General features: G+C 45.4%; 2 protein-coding genes across 2 annotated transcripts in view; both read right to left on the reverse strand.

Moving 5' to 3' along the window:
• Positions 1-625, reverse strand: part of MTMR2 (myotubularin related protein 2) — a 62,997-nt gene extending 62,372 nt beyond the window's left edge. Inside the window, exon 1 of the mRNA XM_082277982.1 lies at positions 481-625. Coding sequence (XP_082134108.1) covers positions 481-563 — 83 coding nt within the window. The 5' untranslated portion in view covers positions 564-625. The remainder of the gene's footprint in view (positions 1-480) is intronic.
• Positions 626-17,503: 16,878 nt separating this feature from the next.
• The window catches only part of MAML2 (mastermind like transcriptional coactivator 2), a gene marked incomplete at its 5' end in the record, with an annotated part of 207,499 nt that continues 199,060 nt past the window's right edge, over positions 17,504-25,942 (reverse strand). The window contains one exon of the mRNA XM_082277717.1: positions 17,504-21,198. Coding sequence (XP_082133843.1) covers positions 20,216-21,198 — 983 coding nt within the window. The 3' untranslated portion in view covers positions 17,504-20,215. The remainder of the gene's footprint in view (positions 21,199-25,942) is intronic.

The following is a 25,942-nucleotide window of genomic DNA, read 5'->3' on the forward strand; positions in this document are numbered from 1 at the left end:
GCACGGCACCGCGCTGAAAGGCAGCTCCCAAGCGGGTGCCGCGCCTGCCCTTCCAGCAACGCTTACCTGTGCTGCCCATCTCCCAGATCCTTCCACCTTAGGTACCAAGGGCAGGGGCACTGCTTTGGCTGAGCACGGATTTACCGAGAGCCGGGTGGGGGTGGCACCTCCTGCTCTGACTAAAGGCCTGCAAGAGAGAGCGGCTGTGCCGCAGCCGAGCAGAGCCCACGCCTGCCTTCCTGCTCCGTCACCCCACAGCCACCCCCAGCAGCAGGGACACCCCAGCAGGAGAGACCCGACCCCGGGGAAGCGCAGGAGCCTCCTGCCCACGGAGGGAACAAACAGCACCAGCTCCATCCCTTCGGCTTCTTCTTCCCTGGCGGCCCCTCCCCGCTCCCTCCCTCTGCCCCCACGCCCCGCGGTGGTCCCCGGCCTCCGAGCCCCGCGGGCGGGCGGCGACGCCTCTGCGGCGGGCGGTACCTGGACAGGGAGTCGCCGCTGGGCGGCCGCGCCGCCGCCGCCCGCCCGGCGCCGAGGCTCTCGCAGCTGGAGCTCCCCTCCATGCCGGGCGGCCCCGCGGCGGGCGGTGTCCCCGCGTCCCTCAGCCCCGCGCCCGGCGCCCGGCGGGCCGGGAAGCGGCCATGCTGGCCCGGCGTGCCGCGCGGGGGGCGGGCCGAGGCGGGGCGCGGAGGGGGCCGAGCCGCCGCCCGCCGCAGGGTGCGGGAGCGGGGCAGCGCCGCTGCCAGCCCTCCGGGCCGCCCCTCCGGTGGGCGTGGGGCTTGGCTCGTGAGGGTACGGGGTGGGCCACGATGTCCCTTTTTGTCCTCTTGAGGACTAAGGGAAGGTAGCAGTTCCCGGGTTCCATCCCCGGAGCACGGTGGTCGTTCCTGAGAGCAGAGGAATGGTCACTCTCGAGCATCCCTTGATGCTTGAGAGCAGGGGCTGTGTAAGGTGACGGGTCACAATCACACGAGTCAAGGATGCAGGGCGCTGGCATGGATCCTCGGTGAAGTCACCCGACTGAAAGCTCGAATGCATCCGTGGCGATCTGTGCCCGGAAGGCTTTGCAGGCACGGCTCGGTATCAAGTGCTCTGCAGGAAGGGTCGTGGTACGTTCCGTTCCTTGAAGCAATTGAAGAGCAAGAGAAAAGCTCTTGGCATTGCTTACAAAGACTGAGGGAACTGTACCTTAAGCCTCCCATATCAAGGATGCAGATGTCTTTCAAATGTATGGCTGTTTTGGCAAGAATCTCATGTGGCAAAAATAATGAACCACTGGGGATGTGTTAGGAGGCAGGTGGGTTTCCAGAAAGGCCTGTTTGTTGGTAAAGAGCATCTGATGTCAGGAGCATCGGTCCAAATGGACCTTCCTGTTTTAAATACTACCTCAAAACAGGATAAACCCTGTGTCTGTATACTCTGTGGCTGTAGAATGGTTACCAAAACATCATCCCTCTTCAAGCTGCAAGGAGTAAATTAGTTGATGTGTTTCTCTCTGTTGTTTCCCATTTTGTTCCTGTCGTCAGAAGTCATACACGATGCTGAAGCAGGTTTGCAGCATCCCCACCCGAGACTGCATGATGCAGCCGTGAAATTGCCTCTGTTGCTCTTTTGTTCGGTTTCTATCAGCTGCTGTTGAGCAAAGTTGATGTGGGATGGTTTTGAGGCTGGTTTAAACTTGAAAATACAGCTTTGTTGAAGCAGGGTTTATTTTTGTATTTTTCGTTTAATCATCTAAACAAAAAGTTACTAAATTGGCAAATGAGTTTTGGGGGAGGGAAGGTTTCAGCCTAGAAAATTGAGTTTGTGGAGGCTTTTCTAAAATGAAAACTCTGTCTTATGGTTAAAAGTGAGATCCTTGTTTGAAAAATAAGCTAATTGCTAGTGGTTTACTGCAGCATTAAAATCCAAACAAATGCCTCGACATCGTTACAATTACAAAAAAGATCCATAGACCTGTGCTGATTTTGTTCCAACTGTAAAATTATTTTAAATGTTCATCTTTTTTCCTCCCCTCTGGTTAGGAGCAATGGACGTTTTAGAAGCATCATTTATTAATAAAAACCGAGGTACTAATGACATACTGTCTCCCTGCCTCTTCTGTTTAGCTTCCCATCCACACCTGTGTCTGCCGAGCAGATGGTGTCCTCTGTGGGGACATGCGGGCAGGGGGTGCTGTGGCAGCAGTACTTCAGCATCTTTGGTAAGCAGTCGGGCAGTTCCTGGTAGCCTTTTCCCACTGCTGCACTCTCTTCCCAGCCTTTCCGAGGATGGAGTTCCTGGCGGTAATAACCCTTGGGAGAGGTCAGCACTGTAGAACCAGCACAAAGCAGTGTATGTCTGCCCTTCAAATCTTATCAAATAGCCTTGTGGTGAGTTGGTATTACCTCTATTCCCTTTGCTAAGCTTAGTTTGATAGAGGTGCAGTGTAAAAAAAGTCAAGTAGGAATAAAAACAATATATAAACCTCCATTGCTATGTGAAAGTATTAGAGTGCCTTCCTTTCTTCCTAATTTACTATTGATGTGGCATCTCTAAGTAGTTTATTGATGAAGCGCTCTATTTGCTTTTCACTGCCCTGTTTTGTTCTTGGCCTTATCCCCAGGGCCTGTGAAACCCTTTAGAAATTCCCACTGGTGCTTTGTAAATGAGAACAAAGCTAATCACCTCCTGGATCTCTCCTGCTGCTGAAAGAAACTAGCAGTCTGCTCAGTGAGTCTTTCTGCTCAACAATACCACATTTTCAAAGTCAGTCAGAATATTCTCTCTGTGAAGTGCGTTACCTCAGGGCTCTTAAAAGTGATGGAGAATTAAATAAAAGCCTGACATAACCAAAACCAATTAAGGACAATTCACAAGACTGTTGTATAACTGATGTAAAGTAAGTTAACCTACTTTTGCTTACCACATCCCTTACCATTATCTTACAAGTATCATCATTTGGGTTTTTGTCTGGTTTTTTTTTAATGAGAGAATGTTCTGTCATTTTGCCATTTCAACACAGGAAACAGTAAAATAAAATTAACATCATGGATAAGTAATAATATTATCTGTGTTCATTTTAATGCCGTGTGTCTGACACAGCTGAGTGATATCTGAAAGTGAGAATAACAAGGAACTTCCTTGAATCAAAGGTGTAAAAGATTAATTCCAAGTAAAAGACAAGCAGACATCCTCCAATACTTCCTGAAATTGTATGTGGTTGTAGCATATACAAAGTGAAAAATACATAGCCCCAGGCTTTCTTAGGTGTTTAGAGGCTGTCAAAGCTGTGGTGAACAGAGCACAAAGAGGATAATTTTATGTACCATGTAAAACATGATTAAGTGAGGAGAGGTAAGACTTTTGCTTCAGTCCTTCTGGGTGAAAGTGAGATACTATTTGTATCCATTGTATTTAAACTATGTGTCTGTTGAGTTAGGGGCTTTCTAGCTCTGTATGTGTGGTCCATACATCTGCCATATGAGTGTGCCAGATGTTATTAATCCAGATGTTCTCATTGCTGGATTAGCTCCTCAGCTTTGCTGCTGCAGAGCCAAACACAGGTCTGTTGTGTCTCACACTGTGAGCACAGGGCTCACCAAAGCTAGAGACAGTCACACATTCCGGACATCCTGGCACAACCTTTTGCAGGTCTCGCAGGGATGTTTGGTCATGGTCTGTGACTGCCTGACTAAATGTTCCTGGAGCAGAGGAGGAGTCAAGCTCCTACAGTGGTCAAAGGGTAGGCCATGAAGCAGGATCATGTGCTCAAATGATCTGCTCTGAGAAAGCTTGCTCCCCTGCTGCAGTCTGTGTAGTAACCTGTCCTTACACGGTACAGCTCATCAGACATTCCCCTCCCTCCCTCTCTTCCCATCATACAACTCATCCCATGGTTGAAAGGCCTATAAATAATAAGGGAGTGAGAGCTCTAATCCCTTCTGAAAATGATTGTCTTGTCCCTTTTGCTCCAGCCCCAACATTAAAATCTTATCCATCCTAAAACAAGCTCTCTTTGCTGCAGCTCTATGGATCTCCCATATTTTTGCCACTATACTCACATATTCCTGTGCCCTCTTAGCACATTAAATAGTTCATGGCAAAGGCAGCTTCACACACTGTGCCTTCTCTAGTCTAGTCCCCATCAATGAGTCCAACAAATTTGCAGCATGACTCAGTCCCATAATTGTTCTGAAAACCACACAACCAGAGACACCCTTGTCTCTCCTTTGATTCACTAAAATGGTTCTCAGATTTATTACATTTTCTTGTCTCCTTGATGTACAGCAAAAGGGCAGTGGGCAGCCGATAAAAGATTCTCAGTGCCTTGGGAAGGGCATATTGTCACTGGTGAGATCCCACTGTGATGTATGATCATCAAATCACACTGGAGGTGGCATGTGTTCCTTTTGTCAAGCCCCATCAGCTGATAAAGTATGAGGTCAGAAACAGCAAGAGCTTTGGCACAGGCAGAGAGGTTGATGAAGAACAACTTGCTGTGGCTGTGATTTGGAGCTAGAGCTGCTTGTGGTTGCAAGAACATCTGTTACAAGATGGTCATGGGGTACATGCACAGATCTGGTCCTGCTGATGCATGATGCCTGTGCTGTTGAAGTTAGAAACTAGTCAAAACAAAGGGACTTATGACTTACAGCTACACTTAAATTGTCACTGTGCCTCCAAGGTTACTATACTTCTGGTTACCCTGATCAGAGTGGTCACCTCAGCTCACCCACAGGGTGGTTCTTTACTGGCTGTGATGGCACCCCGACAGTGCTTTTGCCTTGCACCCCCTCTGTGATTGACAGAAGCAGAAACTAATGTTCAATGACCCTTTATCACTTTTTTTTAGTCACTTAATTGCTTTTTATTTTTTATGCAGTCATGCAGGTATTGATGCAAGGTGCTACAGACATGGGGCTCTGGACTCAGCCTGGACCTAATCCTGTACACTATAGCTTGTTACCTGTTTATGAAGCACTTCTGATGGGCAGACTATTTATTCTTCCTGCTTTCTTGTCCTCACTCCCACCACCATTTCATGGCTGCCCACAGAACAGTCAGGAATTAAATATGCCACAGGCTAATGAGTACATCAGCATCCATCCCACTGTGTGCTCAGTGTGTACAGTCTGCTGGAGTCAGGCAATTCACCTGGCTTTTAACTGCCTTATGCTTTTAATTCTCGATGGCCTGTGCATGATTGCAGTGCTCTGTAGCCTGTGTTTGCTTACAGCTACATGATGGTACCGGTGCAGTCCAAGGCATGGACTGTAGTGCTGAGCAGACAGGGAGCCTGAGGGTGCGGGCATCTGGAGAGCTGCAGGCCTCAGGCTCTAAGGGCAGGACTTCCACTGCGTGCTGCAGAACACACAGATCAATTTCTTGTGTCAATTTGAATAAAGCATCTTTTCTCCTGAAGGGCTAAATACATCACAGCAACTGTCTGGCTGTCTACAGGTTTGGGCTGTTGCACTCCAGCAGCTTCTTGGCACCTGTGTAATGGTCTCCAGTGTGGCAAACATGAAGTAAGAAAGAATTACTCGCAAGAGTTAAATTTGAAATTTCTGGTGCTTGTTAAACCACTACTGCTGGAAATAAGTGTATTTTCACAAGCTGTCGGGTGATCTGCATGAAGGGAGGATGTGGGGGCAAGAATTGGTTTGGTACTGTCAGACATTAGGAGGGTGTCTGAAGTCTCAGCACTTGCAGCCTCTGAGATGGGGAAAGGTGTTCTCATGGAGGAGAAAAGTCTCTGTACCTCTTGGATCTCAAATCTGTGTCTTACAGTCCTGATTTATACACCAATTTTCAGGCAAACATTCATTTTAAGTTAAGTAATTTTACGTCTACATTGTCTGAAATAGTACTGTCTTTATTGTCTATGTGCACACAGACTTCTCAAAGTGAGATTTTAATCTGCAGCTGCTATGTTTAATAGCTACAGTTAAGGAAATGGTTAAGAATACTTGATTTTATCGCATTTGTACTTCCTTTTCTGTTAGGGAAGATGCACTTTGTGGTAGTGTTTTAATGAAACACAATAAAATGTTGATGGTAAGATCTGAAGATGATATTAAAAATGAGAAGGACACTTCTAGAATATAAAACACAGTAGAAATTAATTCCTTTTGGTTTCCCTTTTATTTGATGGCTCAAATTTCCATGTGGAAGGCTCATACTTTCTTTTAAAAGCAGCAGGGTGTTGTGCTCTAGTGATGAAAGGGATGGGGAGTTGCAAGCTTAACAGTGAGTGCAATAAAAATGAAGTATTTGAGAGTGTTTGGTTGTCTGCTCTGTGTAAGTTACCTGTCTGCAGTGTGTGAGCTGTAAAAAATGTTCAGGAAGCTACTGAAAACACATTAAGCCCATGGATACAATAAGGGAAGAAGCTTTTTGCCATTTCCAATGGAACTAAAATTTGGAAAAGGCAGATCACAGGGCCTTAATGGGGCCAGAGGAGAACCAGGCCAAATATTGAAGGGATGAGGCAAGACTGCTCAGAAGGAACTGGTTCTGGTGTGAGCAGAAGCCAGTTTGCTCCACCTGGCTGCATGGCCAGCATCTGCCTGATCATTTTTTATTTTAGCAACGTGGACATAACCAGGGAGTTGTTTCTCATTGACTCCAGGACCATTACACACCCAGTATGGGGATGCTGGGCAATGCTTCTGAGAGCACCAGACAGCTGGAAAGGGGAGTGTGTGCTTCTCCCAAGAAGGTGGTAGTGAGTGGCTAGTCAGGGAAGTGCACAACTGCAGGAGCCTGCAGTGTCCTACAAGTGGTCTCAGACTCTCATTGTGACATGAGCTGAGAGCACCAGTTGCTGTTACTGTTCTCCTAGGCATGAACAGCACTGCCCTCCTCTTGAAGCTAGCTTTAGATCATGAAGGGAGCAGCCAGCCTTTGTCCATTCTGCCACTTGTTTGACTGATGAATACATCAATCTGTGTTGTATTCATCAAATTAATGCATGAAAGAAATATTTAGGATGCAATACCATGTGTACCAAAAGTTAGGAAATGCCAGGTTCTCAAACTTCCCAGTATAACCTAAAGGGATCCCACTCAGACATCCCATCTCAGTGCTGGATGCAGGGAAGGTTCAGGACAAAAGCATAAAGGAACTGTGCAATTAAACACCAGTTTTATGCCTGCACATGAGTGCAGGCTTCACAAGCAACAACAAATATGCCACTTCTGGTCATAGTTCAGCATTTGCATGTCAGCTGCTTTTACCCTGCATAGCAAGGCTCTGATGAAGTGCTGAAATATAGCTCCTGCAGTCTGTGAAGGCCAAAATGAAGCATTGATTCTCTTATGTGAGTGTAATAAGTTACCTTACTGTTATCTACAGTGAGTCACCTCTGAGCCTTCAGTATGGTAACTCAGAGATTTTGGTGATCTTGATACCCTCATTCTGCTTGTCTGTCTGGTTGGGGTCTGGGATGTTTGAAAAGGATTGTTGTCTTGTGTTTGGCTCAAAAGATAAGGAGAAGGAGCACAATCCAATATCCTCTCTCCTGCCCTTGAAGGACAAGGGCCTCAGGTCCCTGAAGTTTGGGGGATTAAGAGGGACATACACTGCTGGTGGTGAGTGTAAGAAGGAAGATGCTAACCCTCATTCTTTAGCTGGGGAATTTTTCACCCAAACAAGGAAGGAGAAGGATGAGAAGTGAGTTTTAGTGCTGCATGTGTTGGCACTGCTGTGGAGGGAGAACAAAGACACCTAAGGCAACTGTTTTTTTTGTTCCCCTGCTCAGGGATGGCATCCCTCAGTCTGTCATGGGGGCCCCAGGGGGCTGTGACAGGATGGTGACATGAAGCACAGTCCTCCACCATCGCCCAGCTGCAACTGCTCAGGCAGCTCAGCTGTGTCTCTGCCCAATATCTGCTGCTGCTCTGTCAACAGGTCCAGCCCATCCTGAGCATGCTGACAGACAAGCTCAGGTGGTTCAGGAGCAGAGACAGTTTGGAGGCTGATGCTTTGGCTGGGACACGTTTGCTTTGGCCAACTCTGCTACAAAAGCAACTGCAGAGAGCAGAGGTGCTTTGTGGTGTTGGCAGTGCCTGAAGTCAGCAGGAATTCAGAATGAGCCCTGGCTTGAACCATCAGCATGTGCCTCATAGATCCCTCAGTGCTTCAGTCAGTCTGGAGTGTTGCCAGCATGCTTTCCAGCTGAAGGAAACTGAGACGTGAAATAACAGAAGTTTAACATTCAATGTCTCAACCAAAGCAGAGAGGAATTTCCAAGTCAAAGATACTTTTTTTACCCCAAGGACATTCCCTGTACAGAGTATGAATACCTGCTTCCAAAAAAATGGAGGTCTGATCCTTTCCCAGAAAAGGATCACAAGCATCCATTGTAAAGGCAAGGGTTAAGTAACCCTAATGTAGGAGGGACCAGTGTCCCCAGTAAGAGATATCAATTCACTTTTAAAAAGGAAAAGAAGGAAAGGAGAGAAATGTCCTTGTTCTGCTCCAGCATTCTTCATGGCCAAGATATAAAGCCTTTGGCTGTACGAACATGTTGCTCAATAACCTGAATATCTGTTAGCTCAGTGCACATTGTAAAAATACTTGTATAATGTTCTTGGGAGCACATTCCCACTCTCATTAAACTAACCCGAATACATTTCAAATTTATACTATGATGACAGTGATGTTGAATAAAGTTATTTTCTTCACTGTGGGGCCTGTGAAGTCACAAATAATGCAGCTGGTTTAGGTGATGGGCAGCCAAGGAACTCAGGGCTGTGTTTGCTCAGAATGAGGTTTGCTGTTAGAAAGAATTTTCCTTTATTCTCTGAGGATGATATAAATTGCTACTATTCCCAATTAACTGTTTCAGTGATGACATCTTTCAGAGAAATAGGCTGGAAGAGGAGAGGAGAAATATATAATGAGTGAGGTTTTTGCCTTTGCTCTGCCCTTTCTATAATGAATAAAATAAGAACGAATAGTGAAGAAGAATAATCCATAAAACTCCCAAATGCAATTGGAAGAGATGCTCCCTCATGCAGAAAACAGCCATCGGTCTGCCTTCTAAAGATGCTTTCAGAAGCACTGGACCTGGTATTTTGAGAGGATGATGCTGGAGACAGAAGGGCCTGGAGCCAGAGTGCAGCCACAGCGTGGAGCAGAGTGGCTGCCCTGAGCAGAGTTCTGGTACCTGAAGGCACTTACTGCAGGCTGTGAACCACAACTTAGGCCATGTCCCCAAAGCTGTCTAAGCTGTGCAGAATAGCTCGGTATCAGGAGCACACCAAGGTATCTTAAGACCCCCTTAGCCCTATTTGTGGAGCTGCAAGTTTCTCAGTTCAGTAAAAATCTGATTTAATGGCATAACCTCTCTGAGAAAGACTCTCCATTTCCCTTTGCCAGCTAAGGCATTGAGTTTACTTGAATCCTTAACTAAAGCTTTCCCCCAGAAAGCACCTGCTGGCCTGAGCATCTCTCCAAGAGTGTTTCTGTCTCTAGACAGACTTGCTTTTTCCTAAAAGGTTATAGAGAAAGTTCCCTGTTTGGGGAACTTAAGAGCTCTGATTCTTGGTACAAGGCAGATTTAACAGCAGCAGATAAACTGGTGACCACCCCTGGCTACCCAAGAGAACTGCTTTGAGGAGAGGCCATGGGAAGCATTGCTCTGCTGCTGGCCAGTTAACCCACAGCCCAGTGCAGAGGGGTGAATTGAAGCCACCAGCCAGGATGCTTGCCTTCTGTTTCCCAGAGAGGAATCCTGAGCCAGCTCTTGTGTCCCTGCTAGGGATTGTTCACTGGTTTTTGAAATTGTGACCTTTATATCACTGTTTTATACTGCAGAATAGCATGCTCTTCACCCATCCAGTAAGAATCGTCCAGCATCTTTGTGTATCAATCTGTTAGGTTATGCCTGCATTTCCCAGCTATTGTTTTAGCAGTCTCCTTCCGGTATTTAAAGACGGGAAATATCTCCTTTAATATCGTCTTCCAGCTTTGAAGCTGTGCTGAACAACAAAGACAGACAAACATTTAATTCTCCCCTAATCCTTTAAATACCTTTACAAGCACATGACGTTCACACGCTGTTAAGACCCTCTCCTGTAGCAGCTGTACATCCTTTAGCTCTGCCTCTAAAGCCTGCAGCTTCAACTGGGGTGGAACAGGAGCCCATGGTACCGTCATCCTGTGATGGCTGTCCTTCTGGGTGGTACAGAGAGGGATGGTTTTCCATGATAAAGCAATCATCTGGATTGAATTGCAGATACGTAATCCTCTCCCAAGCTACTCCTGTTTAGTTTTGTGAAGTGAACAAAGACATCAACTTAGACATGCTCCAGGCTGGATTCGGGTATCTCTGAGAGCTTCTGATCATTCCTGTGATTAGCCAGCCTTGATCTGGTAACTTTAACACAAAAGTGCAAGCACAGAATCAAAATATTTTTTTCAGGAAAGGGAGCTGAAATAGAAGATTTCCTTAACTTCACTCCCAGGAAAACATCTGAAGGAGCAGACATGAGAGTTGGGACACTCACCTCTCTCAAGCCTCCTGCTGTTTTTTTATGGTGTGGGAACAGAGTGGGATTTAAGGAGTTGCCCTTCAGGATGGGGGAGTGGGCTGGGATGCATTGCTGTTCATTTGAATTGGTAAGTATTCATTGACTTAAGCCCCACAAAACAATTTACTTTTTTCCCCCCTTTTCTTCCTGAACATGAAAACTTTTCACTTCTTTTCAATAGTTTTGCTGCCTTTCTGTGAGGACTCACAAAGATAGTTAGTCCATTCCACTGGCTGAAGACAGATAACCACAGCAGTATCATTTCTGACAGCTGCCTAAGCAGGTCCTGAGGACCTTCTGACCCCATACCCTCCTCAGACAGTCCATCCTCATATTATCCTTCCTGTCAAAAAATTCCACCTGGCATCTAACCTGAAGCCATGATTTCTTGGCCTGTAGAGATCATCATGGAAAATAACCAATCTTTTCCCCTGGCAGCAATGATATATCCATTCAAAAAATCTCTTTCCTATTCCCACTCAAACCTCCTCTTCTTCAGGCTAAACAACATTCTTTTCTATATATTTTCTAGACTTCTGTTCATTTGCATTGCTTATTTCTTCCTGGGCTACATCATATTACCAGGGTGGCACTATTCTACAAGCTAAAATCTGAGGGCCAGACATCATCATGTAGATCAATGTAGGCATGGGAGCCAAGCTTTGGGCTCCTTATCAAAAATCTTGCCTTTTATCAAAGGCTGTAAAAGCCTGGTGAAAGCATTCTCAGATGAAAGCTTAGATAATTTAATAGAAAGTAGCATTTCTGGAGCTAATCTGTCATCCAAGTGCACAGCTACGCTGTGCCACAGTGTTGGTGGCCATTGGGAAGTTTTTCTTTATTGCACACTCTCGCTTGCTGAAAGCTAAAACTGATCTAATAGCAGGAGGCTTTGGAGGCACAGTAAAGTGTATAAAAAAGACTCAATTTTAAATTTTTTTTAAAAAGAAAACCAAAAGAGGAAGACAAAATAGGCCACTACTGAGGGTTAAAAAGACAGATATAACAAAAGAATATTTCTGAGGTTTTGTGCTGTTTTGTGCATTTGAGTCACTTCTAAAAAGACTATATTCAATGTTGAGAAACTAATGAAATGTTCTTCGTGAACAGTTTTTAAAATTCCTTTTTCAAAAATGATTTACTTCTTTAAACAGCACTGTCTTGTTAGCTGTTGAAAGCTTCTCTTTGTAACCTTCTGAAGCACCCCAGATATTTTCTATGAGAAGGATTTAAACTGCCCAGCATAAACAGATGGTCTATCGGTATTTGTATGTCAGAAGCTAGCAGTTTATATGGTAGAACACACTAGACTAAGTTTTTGGCATTGGAGGGAACCTTAATGAATAAGATGATCAAGGGATGGGTTTACTCCAGTAAGAGCCACACAATTAATCAAGACCAGTGTGGCATGTAATAGCATAAAGATGCCCTGTAACTATGGGCAAACTCCTTTGGTTAGTGAGTTGTTGCTTAAGTGAAGGGAGAAGGTGGCTTTCAGGGAGTGTTATGCATGAAATCCTGATTTTAGCTGTACTAATGCAAGTTAACTTGCTGCTCACATGTGAGCGGGGATACCACATAGCCCTGCAGCTTTGATCAGCTTTTTGGAAACACACATGAGGTTCCTACCTCTGCTGTAGACATCCTGTGAGCCTGGTTATGCAACAGATCAAGGCTAACATGTTCACACTGAGGAAATCAGTGAGAGTACAACGGGTTTCTTTACACTGATTTTAATTTGCTGTAGAGTTAGGTTATTCATAGAGGTACTATAAATAACATTATGCTGGCTAGAAGTCTTGTTGAAGGACTGTGGGGTTGTGTTTCCCACTGATTCACTTATTAAATGCCTTTCACATTGTCCCCCCCCCACTTTTCCTAGCCCCTAGCCCTGGCCGCTCCCTCGGGCTCTCCCAATTGGTTCCTGTACCCCAACTCCGCCCATGTACCGCTCCTGGGCCCCTGAGAAAACCCCCCTGTGCCCCGATCACCAGGTCTCTCTGCCTCTGGGGATTGCAGGGACAAGAGGTAACATTAAGAGTCCTCTGAGGCCACTGTGAGGTCCCTTCTCTGCCTCCTTTGCCATCGCTGTGTTGTAGAGCCCAGCTAGCCGGAGCAGGAGCTCAGGGAAGTCCAAAAGGACTATGGGAGGGCAAAATGGTCACTCTGGCCTAAGCAGCCCAGCTGTGCTCTCCAGGAAAGCTGCAGCTTGCTAAACCAAACCTAGCACTGCAACAAAGGACAAGTAACATGGAAAAAAACCACAATCCTTAAGAGAAGAAGGAGCTCAAAAAAGGAATAAACCATCATTGGCAAAGCTGTTGTGTAGATTCACAAGGGTTATATTGCCCAATGCATGTATTTTTAGACATTCTTCAGTATTTACCTTAAAGACATTGCTAAATTTGAGGAATCAAATAATATGGCATGTGCACTCTGACATATTTCTCTTTTTAAAAACTGCACTTCGGGAAAACTCATCAGTTTCCTTCTCTAATAAATTTGAAGAGATGCAGCCAAATTACCGTATGTTTTTCCTTGAAAAAGTTAGATGTCTTTCACTGATGGAAATTTCATTGATATATGAATTTTATTCATAAATTAACTTGACTGTTATGTGTGCCCACTTGTTCATGAAATCAGCTTATGGAACTAATCCTATAGGCCACATCTACAAGAAGGAGCTTTCCATATCAGATCCTTAAACAATACCAAAATAATTTCTAATAAATACTTCTCAGCAGCTGGTACTCTAGGACCTCTTCGAGAACTAATTTAATTTTTAAAAAAATGTTTCAGCCTCTAGATTTGAGCTTCCCTGTTGTACTTAGAGGCCAGGTAAGCACAAAAGGCCATTTGAATACATTCCCTGGTTTTATCTTCACCATGACCCTCCAACATAATGGTATCAAGGACAAACCCTGCCCTTACATGATGTTCATTGACCTTCACAACAACCAGGAACTTTACCTTTCATCTCAAATTGATATTGAGGGGTAGGTTTTGCCACCAGGTCTGTTAACTTCAACAGGAGCTGCATGGCTGCACCTACACTCAGCATTTCACCCAAACACTTAACAGCCCCACAGGATTTTCCCAATATTCCTGGGCAAGAAGGATAAAACAGAGCAACTGTGTCCTGTCAAACAAGGCAGACCAGTCAGCCAGAGTGAAAACATGCCAGGCAGCCTTCCAAAAAAATGTAGATAGAGCATCTTTGTTGTCTGAAGCCATGTACAGGAATGCACGACATGTCTGGGGAGAGAGAGCTGCTCACCTGGCACATGGCAGCGCAGCCAAGTGGGGCTTTATCCCTGCTGCTCTGGGAGGCTCAGGCTGCCTCTGCCACTGCTCGTCCTGAGGATGCTGGAGCAGCTCATCTGACCTTGGTACCCAGGCACACAGCACTCCACCAACACGAAGATCCATGTGTCCACCCACAAAGGCCGTCAAAGGCCGTCGCTTGCTGGGTGCTTGCTCTTCAGCACACAGGAGGCTGAGTCATTACAGGAAAAACAATCATTTAAGCTTCAGCTTTTTTAAAGGAGCTCCTTGCAATGAAAATGCCAGTTTGCCAAATGCTACTTCAGGCTGAGTTTCTTTTGTTTGCTTTGGTCTTGTGGGTTTTGTTGTTGTTTGTTTGTTTGTTAGTTATGTTGTTGTTGTTGGGTTAATTTGGTTTGGCTTTGTTTTTGGTTTTCTAAAGCCTAGATTTCTAAGTCCTAATCAACCTGCTTTTTCAGCTTGCCTGACCTTTTCTGGAGCATATGCCCTTCAACATGCAAGTCCTCCAGTATGACAGTAACTTGTGGCTGAGCTAGTTTGTAACAATTTTGTGAACAAGAAATGGATGAAATTATTTTTGTATTTTATTTATAAAGATACTTGGGCTATGATTTGGAATTCTAGTAAAGAGGGTCTGTTAAAGTGGTTTGCATGACCCAGAATGCCTAATTTAAAAATTAGGATGAAGTAAGATTTTACCATGGTTGAAACTTTTATTGTGGGAGGAGGAATCCTGTCCATGTCATCCCTGTTCCTGCAGCTGCCAGGCCTCCATGCTGCCGTGGGAGGGAGCAGCGCTCCTGGCTGTGCTGCCCGAGCTGGTAGTGGTTCCCACCAAGTGATTTGGATGCAGTGGGAAAGGTCAGACCTCGCCTGGGCCTGGTGCAATTCCTGCTGTGCTGCATCTGGCCAGGCAGGGAAAATATTCAGTGCCACTCATATCTCACACCCCCTCCATGTGGTCTCGCTGGCTACATCTCCCTGGGCATAGGAGACAGGTCTGGGGACATTTTCTGGTTTGGATGCCATGTGGTGCAGGGTGACTTGTGTTTTATACTGCCTTATCCCTCTTGTCCTGCATCCACAGTAGGAACGGCTTTTGATCGGGGGACCTCTAGGAGGGTGGTCATGGCACTCAAGCACTACCAGGGACTCAGAGCCTGGCTGCACAGACAGCCACGCTCCAGGGACAGGTCCCAGGCTGCAGAGGTATCTTCTGCAGGTGGGCAGCAGCCCTGCCTGAGGCTCCCACATCCTGCCTGCCTTGCCTTTTGCCTTTACAGCTGAGATAGACAAAGTGACACCTTTAGGGCATGAGTTTCTTGATCTGTTTCAGATTTACCTTTGGGTGAGTGGCACTGTGCCTTATTTTCCCCCTTGAGTGCAAGGGAAGCACTTTCTACCACCTGTGCTGGAAATGTTGAAGTGAGGAGAGAGCCACACACCTCCTGGGCACCTCCTCACTTCAGCATGTCCACCCAGGATGGGGAGTACGGGCACAGCCAGTGCAGTGGGACACTGGGCATCTGCCAACATCCTCCCCCATCCCTCCTGTGAAAGCACCAGATGCCAGGGAAGGACAAATGAGCCATTTGTGGATAGGAGTCAGCTACAATGGAGGGACCGAGCAACATTAGCAAAAAAACCCTGGGAAGGCACCAGCCAGCAGAAGTGGTGTTGTGAGGGGCACCGAGGGAGATGCCTTCCTGCTTACCCTGTAGGGAAAGGTGAGTAGAGAGGGACTAAAAGGGTGGATGTACTGGATGGCAGTCCCTCATCATCTCCACCAGCAGCGAAGCAGTTAAGATGTGGGGTGCCCTTTTTTTTCCCTATCTGAAAATAGCACAAGGCAGCCTTTGAGCACAGGCGGTGATGTGCTGACATTTGTCCCTTTGGAACATCCCCTCCACCACCCCTTCTGCTCAGTTCATGGGGCAGGAAGAGCCGCCCACTTGGAGATGGAGCCCGGAAAGCCTCTCGAGGAACAGGACACTTCCTCGGGGCTGACCTTCTAAAAATAGCCTGGTAGGGATGAATACTTGTGTAAAACAGCCCACAACCCAACGCCATGTGGTACACGCTGGAATCTCTTCAGGCTGGAATCTCTTTAGGCTGGAATGAGGTGTAATGTGGAGGAGGCAAGGAGGAAGGGAGAAGCCAGTTGTCTGATGTCTGGTTTCTCATTAGGGGTCTCTGATAGTGAGGGGAGTGGGGCAGATATCTCCAGGGTATGATCCAGGGCGGGGCATGGGCTTGGGAACCTGGCCAGACCTCTTGGGGTAACTAACTCTTGGCAGTGCACAGTTCTCTGCTTTAACTTTTGCAGGATCCCAGAGCAAATTGTTCTGCTGCAAGATTACATCAACCCATTCACCAGGAGCTAAAATAGCATTTTTTGTGGACCATTATTTGTTAACCCTTGCTGGTAATGAAGTCATGTCTTCAGTCAGTAGGAAAACATCACAGCTCTCTGGCAAAGAGGCAGACTGAGCTCCTGGAAGCTGCCAGATGTTCATTTTTCTCAACCCCCCCTCCTAAAATATCACCGTAATTTTAGTTTACTCAGATGAATGAGCAGTTGACTAAACAGACATTCAATATAAAATTCATAGTAAGAAAAGAGACACTTGGGATAATTTTGATTGATTTACTTGGCAGAGTTTTGATAGCTACTGAAAAACATACTATTCATGTTTAGGTGAAAAATAAATGGAGTCAAATAAGTGTCACTGCATAGTACTAGGAGGTATATACAGCCACATGTAAAAATGCATAAACACAAACATTTCTGTACAGCAACTTTTCTTTTCAGTCTGTATAGAGAAACACTGGTTTATAATATGGGGAAAATATAAAGCAGACATACATGCAACAAGGACATGACAGTTACATAGGTCCCACCTGCCTCCCAACAGCTGAAATAACAATAATAACAATAATAATAATAATAATAATAATAATAATAAAAGCCTTTTTTGGGGAAAAAACTTGAAACCTGGAATGTTTTCATATTGAGGTTTCCAGAGAGCTTCAGATGTGAAACATATCTGAAGGTGATTTAAAGGCTTGATTCAAAGCCCTGTGAAGGCAATGGAAAGATTCCATTGGTTTCAGTGAGCTTGGGGTCAGACCCAGCTATTTTACCATGATCCCATTCTGCCCTCCCCCAAAACCCAAAATTGAAATCTGCAGATAAAAATAAACAATCATATCATACAAAACTTTGTATATAGAATACAAAAGGTAACAGTTGACTTTTTGTATAAAATACAACTTTTTGATAGCATATTTATTTCACATATGTATAAATATAACCCAAATAATATGATTTTTATTATTCCTACCAAAATATTATTACTTTTTGTTGTTGTTTTTACAAAAGTTTACAAACAAATAATTCTTTATATTTACAACCCAATACTGTGAAGAGTGCCCAGTCAATGATGAAAAATAGACTTTAAGGGTAGTGCACTTAGCCATTGCAAAGAAAGAAAAAAAAGACACTAGCTCCATTCAGATACAAATGTTCTGAAGAAATGATACTGGATTCAAGTTTTGGTTGCAAGAGTCTTTCACAAGCTTGCATTTCAAATGCATCAGGCATATATTTACAGGACTGGAAATGGCCTCTACCTTTTTTGAATTTACTTCAGACAGGATGTAATTTTGCTCCCAGGGATGGCAATCACAGCCCAGTGTCTTTTGCACTCCTGGCTGAGGCCGACAGGACAGCACTCAGCATTGAGTCCACCACTGCATGATATCAAAGAACCATAGAATCATAGAATATCCTGAGTTGGAAGGGACCCGCAAGAATCATTGAGTCCGACTCCTGACTCCTTGGGACCAGCTCCTCAGCTGAACAATTTTTTTACATCATTTGAGGATCTGGAAATCAGTCTGGTCTCAATACAGAAAGCAGTGGTGGCTTTTTCAATGGCATGTGAAGGTAGATGAAATTACCAGACTTCAGTGCCCATTGCTCATGGTGGTACTAACTCAGCCTTGGCCTCAGCGGCATCCATCGCAGCCATCTCTTCCTACTAGAGCGCTGGCAGTCACTGCTGACGTGCTCGTGGACAGGGGGTGTGTGAGGCAGATGAGCCAATCTTCCTTCCACTTGAAACTCATGCAGCTACTACTTCAGTCTAGTTTTGCACGATCTATACGGACACACTTGTTAGATCGCATCTGTATCTCTCCAAACTTAGGTGGGACCCCAGTGGCCTGAGCTGAAAAGCTCTTCAAAGACTTGGAAAAACTTCTACTGACATATCAAAGGGACTGCATACACCCCAGCCAAAACTGGGGAGAAAAGGAAGCTTTCTGGGCAGCTGAGTCACCACGTTACACAATGCAGGGGTGTGCAGTGATCACTAGCTGGGTTGGCAGAAGGGACTCTTCAGCAGGCTTTCTTGTCCCTCTTCATTCTCTGGGATTGAACAGCCTCAACTGGCATATCTAACTAAATGCCCATGTTACACCTTTTGTGGAGGTGCTGGTGCTCATTTGTGTGACGATGCTTCTTGAAACATCTTGAAAAATTGCGCCCATTTGAAATGACAGGGTGAAATGACTGGAAAAGCCTTATTAAAACCTCTTGCAAGAAGTAGGTCAGATACATGCAGAGGCTATTGTCAAATAGTCTACTCATCCCACTGCCACTAACAAGGATGAATAAAGCACTTGCAGGGGCAGAGCAATGCCTCTTGGCACCAAGGCATGTGAATGTAGGCATTGTATTCCTTTGCCACATCTACTTTTAGCTAATTCAGAGGAGGCTGTGAAACACATCGCACCACATAATTTTAAAGAACAGCATTTTCATTTGAATTGCAAGATCTGTTCCCATCCATGAATCCTGTCTGAGTCACTGTGGAACTGCATTATAGTGACATAGCCTACTTTTCTGATGCCCTTACTGACCAAGTCTATAGCAAAAAATTTAATATAGTCAAGACTATTCCCTGGCAGGTGTGGGACAGCCTGTATCCTTACTGCTCTGCTCTGTTAGCCTTCAAGGCAAGGTGGCTGCAAACTGCCTATGGGAATGGTCCTTGCCCCAGGATATCTTTCTAGCCTAGTGATGCACAGAAATTGCTCAGGGCAATATTAGCTGGGCCATTCCCAAACCCAGAACAGATGATCGAGTCCAGTGCCCAGAAATAATCCCCAGAACTGTGTCACGTACAAGCACAGATGTGGCTGAGTGGAGCCTTCTACTGAGAGTTATAATTGATGTGCATGCTAGTTTCAGTGGCAGAGCCCCTTGTACTGCTGACAGAGGCTATGGGGACCTGGGCCATCAACAGAACTCTTTCAACTCCCCCCATATGGCAAAGGAGAAAACAGGATGGAACCAAAATGCTGTGCAATCAAAATGGCAGCTTCTCCCCAGGCAGATGATGGCATTTTGTCTGGGCTAAACCTGTTTGAGAGAAGAAGATCAGACTGAACTGCCTGATTGATATTCGCCATGACTTGAGATGAAAATGAGGACAGTGGCTTAGCTGAGCCACTTCAGGTATTTGCCCTCCTCTAAGCTGGACTGGGAAAGTCAGTGAGGGGCAAATCATGAGCACCCTTCTCACTCAAGTTTCTATTAAGTCGCTGGAGTCCCTGGGGTAGGGAAAGGTGGCAAAGTGAGGATCCTGAGCTTTGGTAGTAGTTCATCTCGTTTCCCTCAATACCCAGAATGATGGTGCTGCTGGCAGGACAGCAGCATCCTCTAATACTCACTGCAAGCTCTGATGAAAGGGAGCACACCAATGCTAGAGCACACTGAATAACATGCTGGATGATCTGTTTCCTTCTTCCCTTGGATGAGACCACTTACCCTGCTGTGTGCTACAAAAGGTACAGGGTTTGTAACAAAATCATTGGGAAAGCAAATGTAAGTTTGTACTGTGCAGAAGTAAACAGTTTTTGTAATGCCATGAGATTTACACAGGGCTTGATGCTGTCAGGGCTGAGCAGTCCCAAGGAAGTTAAGGGCTGTGAACACGATGACTGAAGAGCTCTGGACCACTTGGGGTCTTACTTGCACTCAGAGAAATGATGTTCCACAGCCCATACCACTGTCTGGTGCTTCCATGTGTGGAAAGCTGAACACGTTTTTTCCTGCAGACCCTGTGAGAAGAACTGATGAGTTTGCAATGGGCCAGGCACAGGTGTGGGGAACAGACCCTTCACATGTTTTCACTCCTTTGTGGCAGGCAGGAATATGACTTATGCTGTCACTTCAGTTTTGTTCCTAGAGCTAGTCTTCAAACAGGGCAGTTGCCCTATGTTGTATTTTAGAGGACAGCCCAGTTACTGGAGTGTAAATTAATAAAGCAGGTTGTTGGCATCTAAAGAGAAAGCTAATGTCCTTGCTGCCTCTTCATCTGGCTCCCCCTTGGTACTGTCACTTATGAGTGGTTCCCTAAAATTTCATCGAGGTTGATGTCTTTCATCCAGTCATCGTTACCAGGTTCTGTTTTCAGTAAAGAATCTATAAAATCCGAGTCACTGTTGAGCGCAGGTCCTATACTGTCACCTTGCTGGTTCAGAAAGTCAAACGCTAGGTCATTACCATGGTCACTTCCTTGGTAAGCCCGGGAGGTTTGGTTGGTAGTTGTGAAACCGGTTGATGGCAGAGATGATGGTGGTGTCATGCTTGTTCCTGGCTGATTCAAGGTAGGCACAGTCTGTCCTCTCAGCTGGTTGGGTCTTATGCTGAGCCCTCGTAGTGAGCCAGCAGATTGTCCATTTAGAGTCTGGTGCATTTGGTTTAGAGGGGGCCTCATTTGGACTCCCGCTGTTAACTGGTTAGGAGGTGCCAATGCACGCTGAGGAAAATGCTGGTTGCCTACATTGCGTTGCAAAGACTGGTTAGGGTATGGAGTGCCCGTGGGGAAACGGACCCCTGCAGGTTTCAGTGCATCCTGCTGCTTCACTGCAGCCTCTTGTGGGGCCCAGTTCTGGGCACTGGCAGTAGCTGTGATCATCACATTGGCAGGCCGTTGAGCAGGGATACCTGTCGCTCCATGGGTCAAGCTTGGCCTTATTTGCTGAGAGTTGACCACCGACCCCGTCCCAAAAGCCGCCCCATTGCTTCCCTGTGTCATGGTTTGCTGCCGGGACACCATGGGGTTATTCTGACTGGGCAGAACTTGATTTTGGTTTCTGTGTGGCTGCATTTGGTTCATTCCTGAAGTCACATTGTATGTGCTTGGTTGGTTGCAAGGGAGGTTCCCATAGCAGCCCATACTCCGAGCAGCAGGAACAGAAGGCATCCGGGTTCCAGCAGGGGTGGACATGAGGCTGGAGCTCTGGGGCATGATGCTATGAGTTGAAATTGGGTTGGATAAGGACATGTTGCTAGAGCTCATGCTCACAGCTGGTGAACCACCTGGAAAGGAGAAAACAGAAGTGTTACAACAAGCATGAGTGCATCAATGTGTGGTGCCATTCAAATACGGCTCAAAAATGCAGTTTTCTATGAGCAGAGTTTCTTGAAGAGACACTTTGCTCTTAAGAGGACTTAGAAGAACTTGCTAAAGGCCTTGAAGATGCCTATCATCCAAAAGGTGGTTTGGCCTATCCTAAGCCACTTGTGATCTTTCCATCCCTTCAGAGGAGAGCACCATGAGCCAAAAGTGGTGCTCATTGTAAGAGAAATATTGGAGCAAGGCAAGACTGAATTAATCCCTGAGAGACTGGTTTTTTAAACACAGCCAGTGTAGATGGCACTGTGGAAAACACTCTCTGCACACTATCAGCTGCTCCAAAGCTTAATTCCCTTTGCTACTGTTGGTTCCAGTACAAACCCTACAAGAAGCACGGCCCGAAGAAGCCAGGTGAAGGCAAATGAAAGATGTTTCTTCACACAATGTGTGGGTCAGCCGAGGAAATCTGTGCCACATGGCACAGTACAAGCTAAATTCTCATACCTCTTTGAGTGGCCCCCAAAGTGTGAGAAAAACTGTCAAATGAGCTTGCTACCAAGATATCACTGCATTTCAGGAATTCCCTGAGCCTTTCCCAGAAGAGGAACGAGGAGATTTGCTATATCATAGGATGCAACTAATAGCAATTGTTGGGCATGAGACACTGCCTTGGTTTGATCCTTTGTACATATGGCAAAACCAGGTGGAATTTGACTTACTTTGAGTTAATCATCAAATCTTATTATATATGGGTCTGTGTGATTAATTTTATTAGTTGGTCCATCATCAGTTCCTTCCTACTACACAGGTGCTTCAAGACTGTGTCATGCTTGCAGCATTCTCCAAATACTTGAGTCTCACTGTGTGGCATGTTTTCCAGTCCTTTGGAGCTCCTTTCAGAACGTGACAGTTTTTGACATTCAGTTTCAGAGCTGTACATCATAGCTGGTCACAGTAATAACTTTTGAACATCTCCAATATGGATGTAAAGTAAGCTCTATTTTTCCAGTTCAGCATCATCTCAGACAATGTTATATGTCTGGTTTCAATCACACGGCCTGCTCATGGTGATACCTGGAGACCTGTCAGCCACTTCCTTTTGAGCTATGTTCATTTTGTGTCACTCAGGTTTCTTAACCAAAATAGGCACTGAGAAGTCAGATGCTTTAAAGGACATAATCTGAACAAGTATTGCCTTTTAAGTTGTGGTTTCATTGAAACAGACACCATGCAAGTTTGAAAAGATTCTTCTAACATCAGCCCATGTTGCTTGAAATTAATTAAATCTTCTTCTTCCTAAATTCTTTATTATTTGGGCTGCATCTGCTCCCCAGTAGTTTTGCTGAGCTCTGCATTAGGCTACTATGGCTGCAATTACCTAGTTAGTCTTTTAATTTTTATCATGGCATTAGCAGTCTCCCTTGGCGTTTCAATACTAAGTAAAAAGTGACACTAAGAATCTGGAGAACCTCTCAGCCAGCTCTTTTAAAACTCTTTAAGACAAATCATGTGCATACATATTTAAAAAGTCTATGTTTAGGAACAGCTGTTTAATATACTGTTCCTGTTGAAATTTCACCATAATGATGTTCAGCTCCCACAGACTGGAACCAAAGAAAAAATTATATATTTCTGTGTTTTCTGCATTATTTTTATACATATGCAACTTCCATTTAGTAATGGATGCAAAGAATTAATTTTTTTCCTTAAGGAGTTAAAAAATAACTCTTCCCAAATCATTATTACCACTGAGTGTGACTCCACAACCAGAGTGCTTGTTCCAAATCAATATAAACATAGATACATAAATTAAGAAGCTCCCCCTATCCTGGAAGGAAGCCTGTTCCACAAACAGGCTCTAAGTGGGAGACACTTGACTGTAGAGGATCTAATTAGCCTAACTGTGTTGTCCTAACTTAAGCACCTAGATTCAGTCCCTGTGCTGGGCAGCCCCTGGGACAGGATATGCTATGGGGAGTCCACCTGGTTTTATCCCAACAGGGACAATCAAATTCCCACAATCAGTGCTCAGCTGGCAACCACATGATTAGCCCCATCTTCGGCTTTGCTGGTGGGCTGTGCGTTTTTGGAACTACTGTAACGTCTCCTATGAAGACAGGCTGACAGAGTTGGCGTAGTTAAGTCAGGAGAAGAGAAGGCTCTGAGGTGACCTAGTACTTTCCAGTACCTGAAGGAGGCTACAAGAGAGATAGAGAGGGACTTTTTACAAGGATATGCAGTGACAGGACAAGGGGGAATGACTTTAAATTGACAGAGGATAGTTTTATATTAGATATAGGGAAGAAATTTACTCAGGGATGGTGAGACACTGGACTAGTGAAGAAGTTGTGAATATCCCATCCCTGCAGGTATTCAAGACCAGGTTGGTTGGGGCTCTGAGCAACCTGGTCCAGTGACAGGTGTCCCTTCCCATGGCAGAAGGTTTGGAACTAGATGATCTTTAAGGTCCCTTCTAACCCAAACCTTTCTGTGATTTTGTGATCTTTTTGCAGGGGTGACAGGGATGGGGCCCTGATTGTTTGCTCTCTTATGCCCATGTCAAAGAGGAGGAACAGTACAGAATTCAGTGGCGTTTCAAAAGATCTGGAACAGCAAGCTGGGGAGAGATGGTTCTCAGCCTCCAGCTGAACTACAAGTTTGTCGAGTCACTTCATTGCCACTGGGATGAAGCCCCTCCTGGGGTGATCCTGCCAGCTGTTGAGCAGACCCCAGGGCTACCATCGCACTGCTCCTGCAAATGCTACACTTTTTAAAGAACACAACTGTTTGGTAAGGGGTTGTACTTGTTGCCAAAAGACAAAGCTTCCTCTTTCTTTGTTTTGCTATTTTTATGCTTTTATTTTTAATGCAAGTATTTTCCATTCTTATTTCTTCCAGATGGGAAGAAATGCCTTCCCCAGAAGCACTGTGTACAGCAGCTGGGCACCCCAGGCTACAGCAATTTGGAGAAACAGCTTCCCTACCTGATTCACTTGCTCTTTTCTTGGGGGTTTCCTGCCACGGCATGGCACTTTGGGGAAAAGTATAGAGAAATAAAATACTTAACCAAGTTTCTCCAGTCTGTGTGATTTTATTTAGCTTTTTGTTTCTTCTTCCCTGATCTGAGCAAAGCTATTCCCAGAAAAAGGGAACAGTTTCCCTACTGTAACTCCCTTATGCAAGAGTTTCCTAATCACTCCATCTGGTAGCTTTGCTGGAAGCTCCCAGAACAGCCCTTTCTCCCAGGCTTGCCTGAAAGGCTGCTGTCCTCCTGGGGTTCACTCAGCAGGGACTTGAGATTGGAATGGACAAGTGCTGCCATTCCCACATGTTTCAAACCCAGGAGATGGGACTCCAAATACCACAAGACTGGCAAAGAGTCCATCAGATTAACAACATGAGCTGCCACATAACAGTGGTGATCCACTCACTTTGGAGCCTTTCACAGATGTGGCTGCACTCACTTCCATTTTCTCTCTCAGACTAGAAATTGATTGTTTTTAAGTAAAAGCCAAGAGTCTCAGTTAATCATTTGATTCCAGGAACAAACCTTTAAAAACCACACCAAATCACAAGATTCTCCAGCAAACTCCTGGGGTTGCCAAAGCATTTTTTTTGGGAGTACAGGAGGTACCAAGCCAGTGAGCAGGGCCCTCACCATGGGCTATTACACTGGGATGTTAGAGCCAACTTACTGGAGAAGATTAACACCCAGGTGCATTAGAAAGCAGCAGTTTCCAGCAGCAGTTTCCAGGTTGCAGCAAGCTTATCACTGCTAGAACTTGTAAGCAGAGCAAAGGAGTGCATGAATGCTGCCTGGGCAGCTCAACCTGGCCCATCCCTCAGAGCCGGGCTGGGGGTCCTGCAGAGCCAGCATACTGGGTGGAGGGGTGGTATGTGGGTATGCTGAACTTCAGAGCTCATTAAAATTGTGATAGAAGCTGAAAAAGTTTTGCTACAAAGGACTGGTAAGAAGGAAAGACTCAGATCACTGGCTGAATCTGTAGAGCCACCAGTTATGGAAGGAAAAAAAAAACCCCATATTTTTTTCCTTAGAATGTTGCATACAAAAATATGCTAGAAGGCAAAGGATCCTTTTTATACTTACATGCACAGACACTTTTGCAGCATAAAGAACATCCTTTGGTCCCATCTGCTGCATTTTCCCTAGCTCCTCTCTCTCCTCAGCATCTCTTCCTTACTTTGCCTTTGTTCTCTGAGTGGCCTTCAGCAAATCAGCAAGGTGAACAGTATGAAAGGCCAAACAAGCAATCCTATGCTTCAAAAACTAGACTCACCAAGGAGACCAGGGCACAAGAGCTGAAGCAAAGGACTAGCCCTGAAGTATTGGGCATTTCCTGCCCTGGGCAGTTCTGGCAGAAAGCAAGAGCTTTTACTCTACTGTTTGACTGATCTGTTGAAATGCTGCTTGTAGAGCAGCACTAAGGCCACAACCACAGCATATTAAACAGACCAAAAGTGCCACCCATGATGGTGCCATGCGAGGTACTTCAACATCTGTATGAGTGTCCTCACACTGTATGTGAACTGCTGTTTGAAGGGAGGGCTGGTCCTTATCTCAGTCTCTGAACCAAGATGCACCGCACACATGAGAGAAGCATCTGAACGCAGTGAGGTTGCATAGTCAAGAAGACATCTCTGCATCACATATTTGGGTGCACATCTGCTCCAGATAGTGCTAACAGG

The sequence above is a fragment of the Coloeus monedula genome (assembly GCF_965178545.1).
Source record: "Coloeus monedula genome assembly, chromosome: 3".
NCBI lineage: Eukaryota > Metazoa > Chordata > Aves > Passeriformes > Corvidae > Coloeus > Coloeus monedula.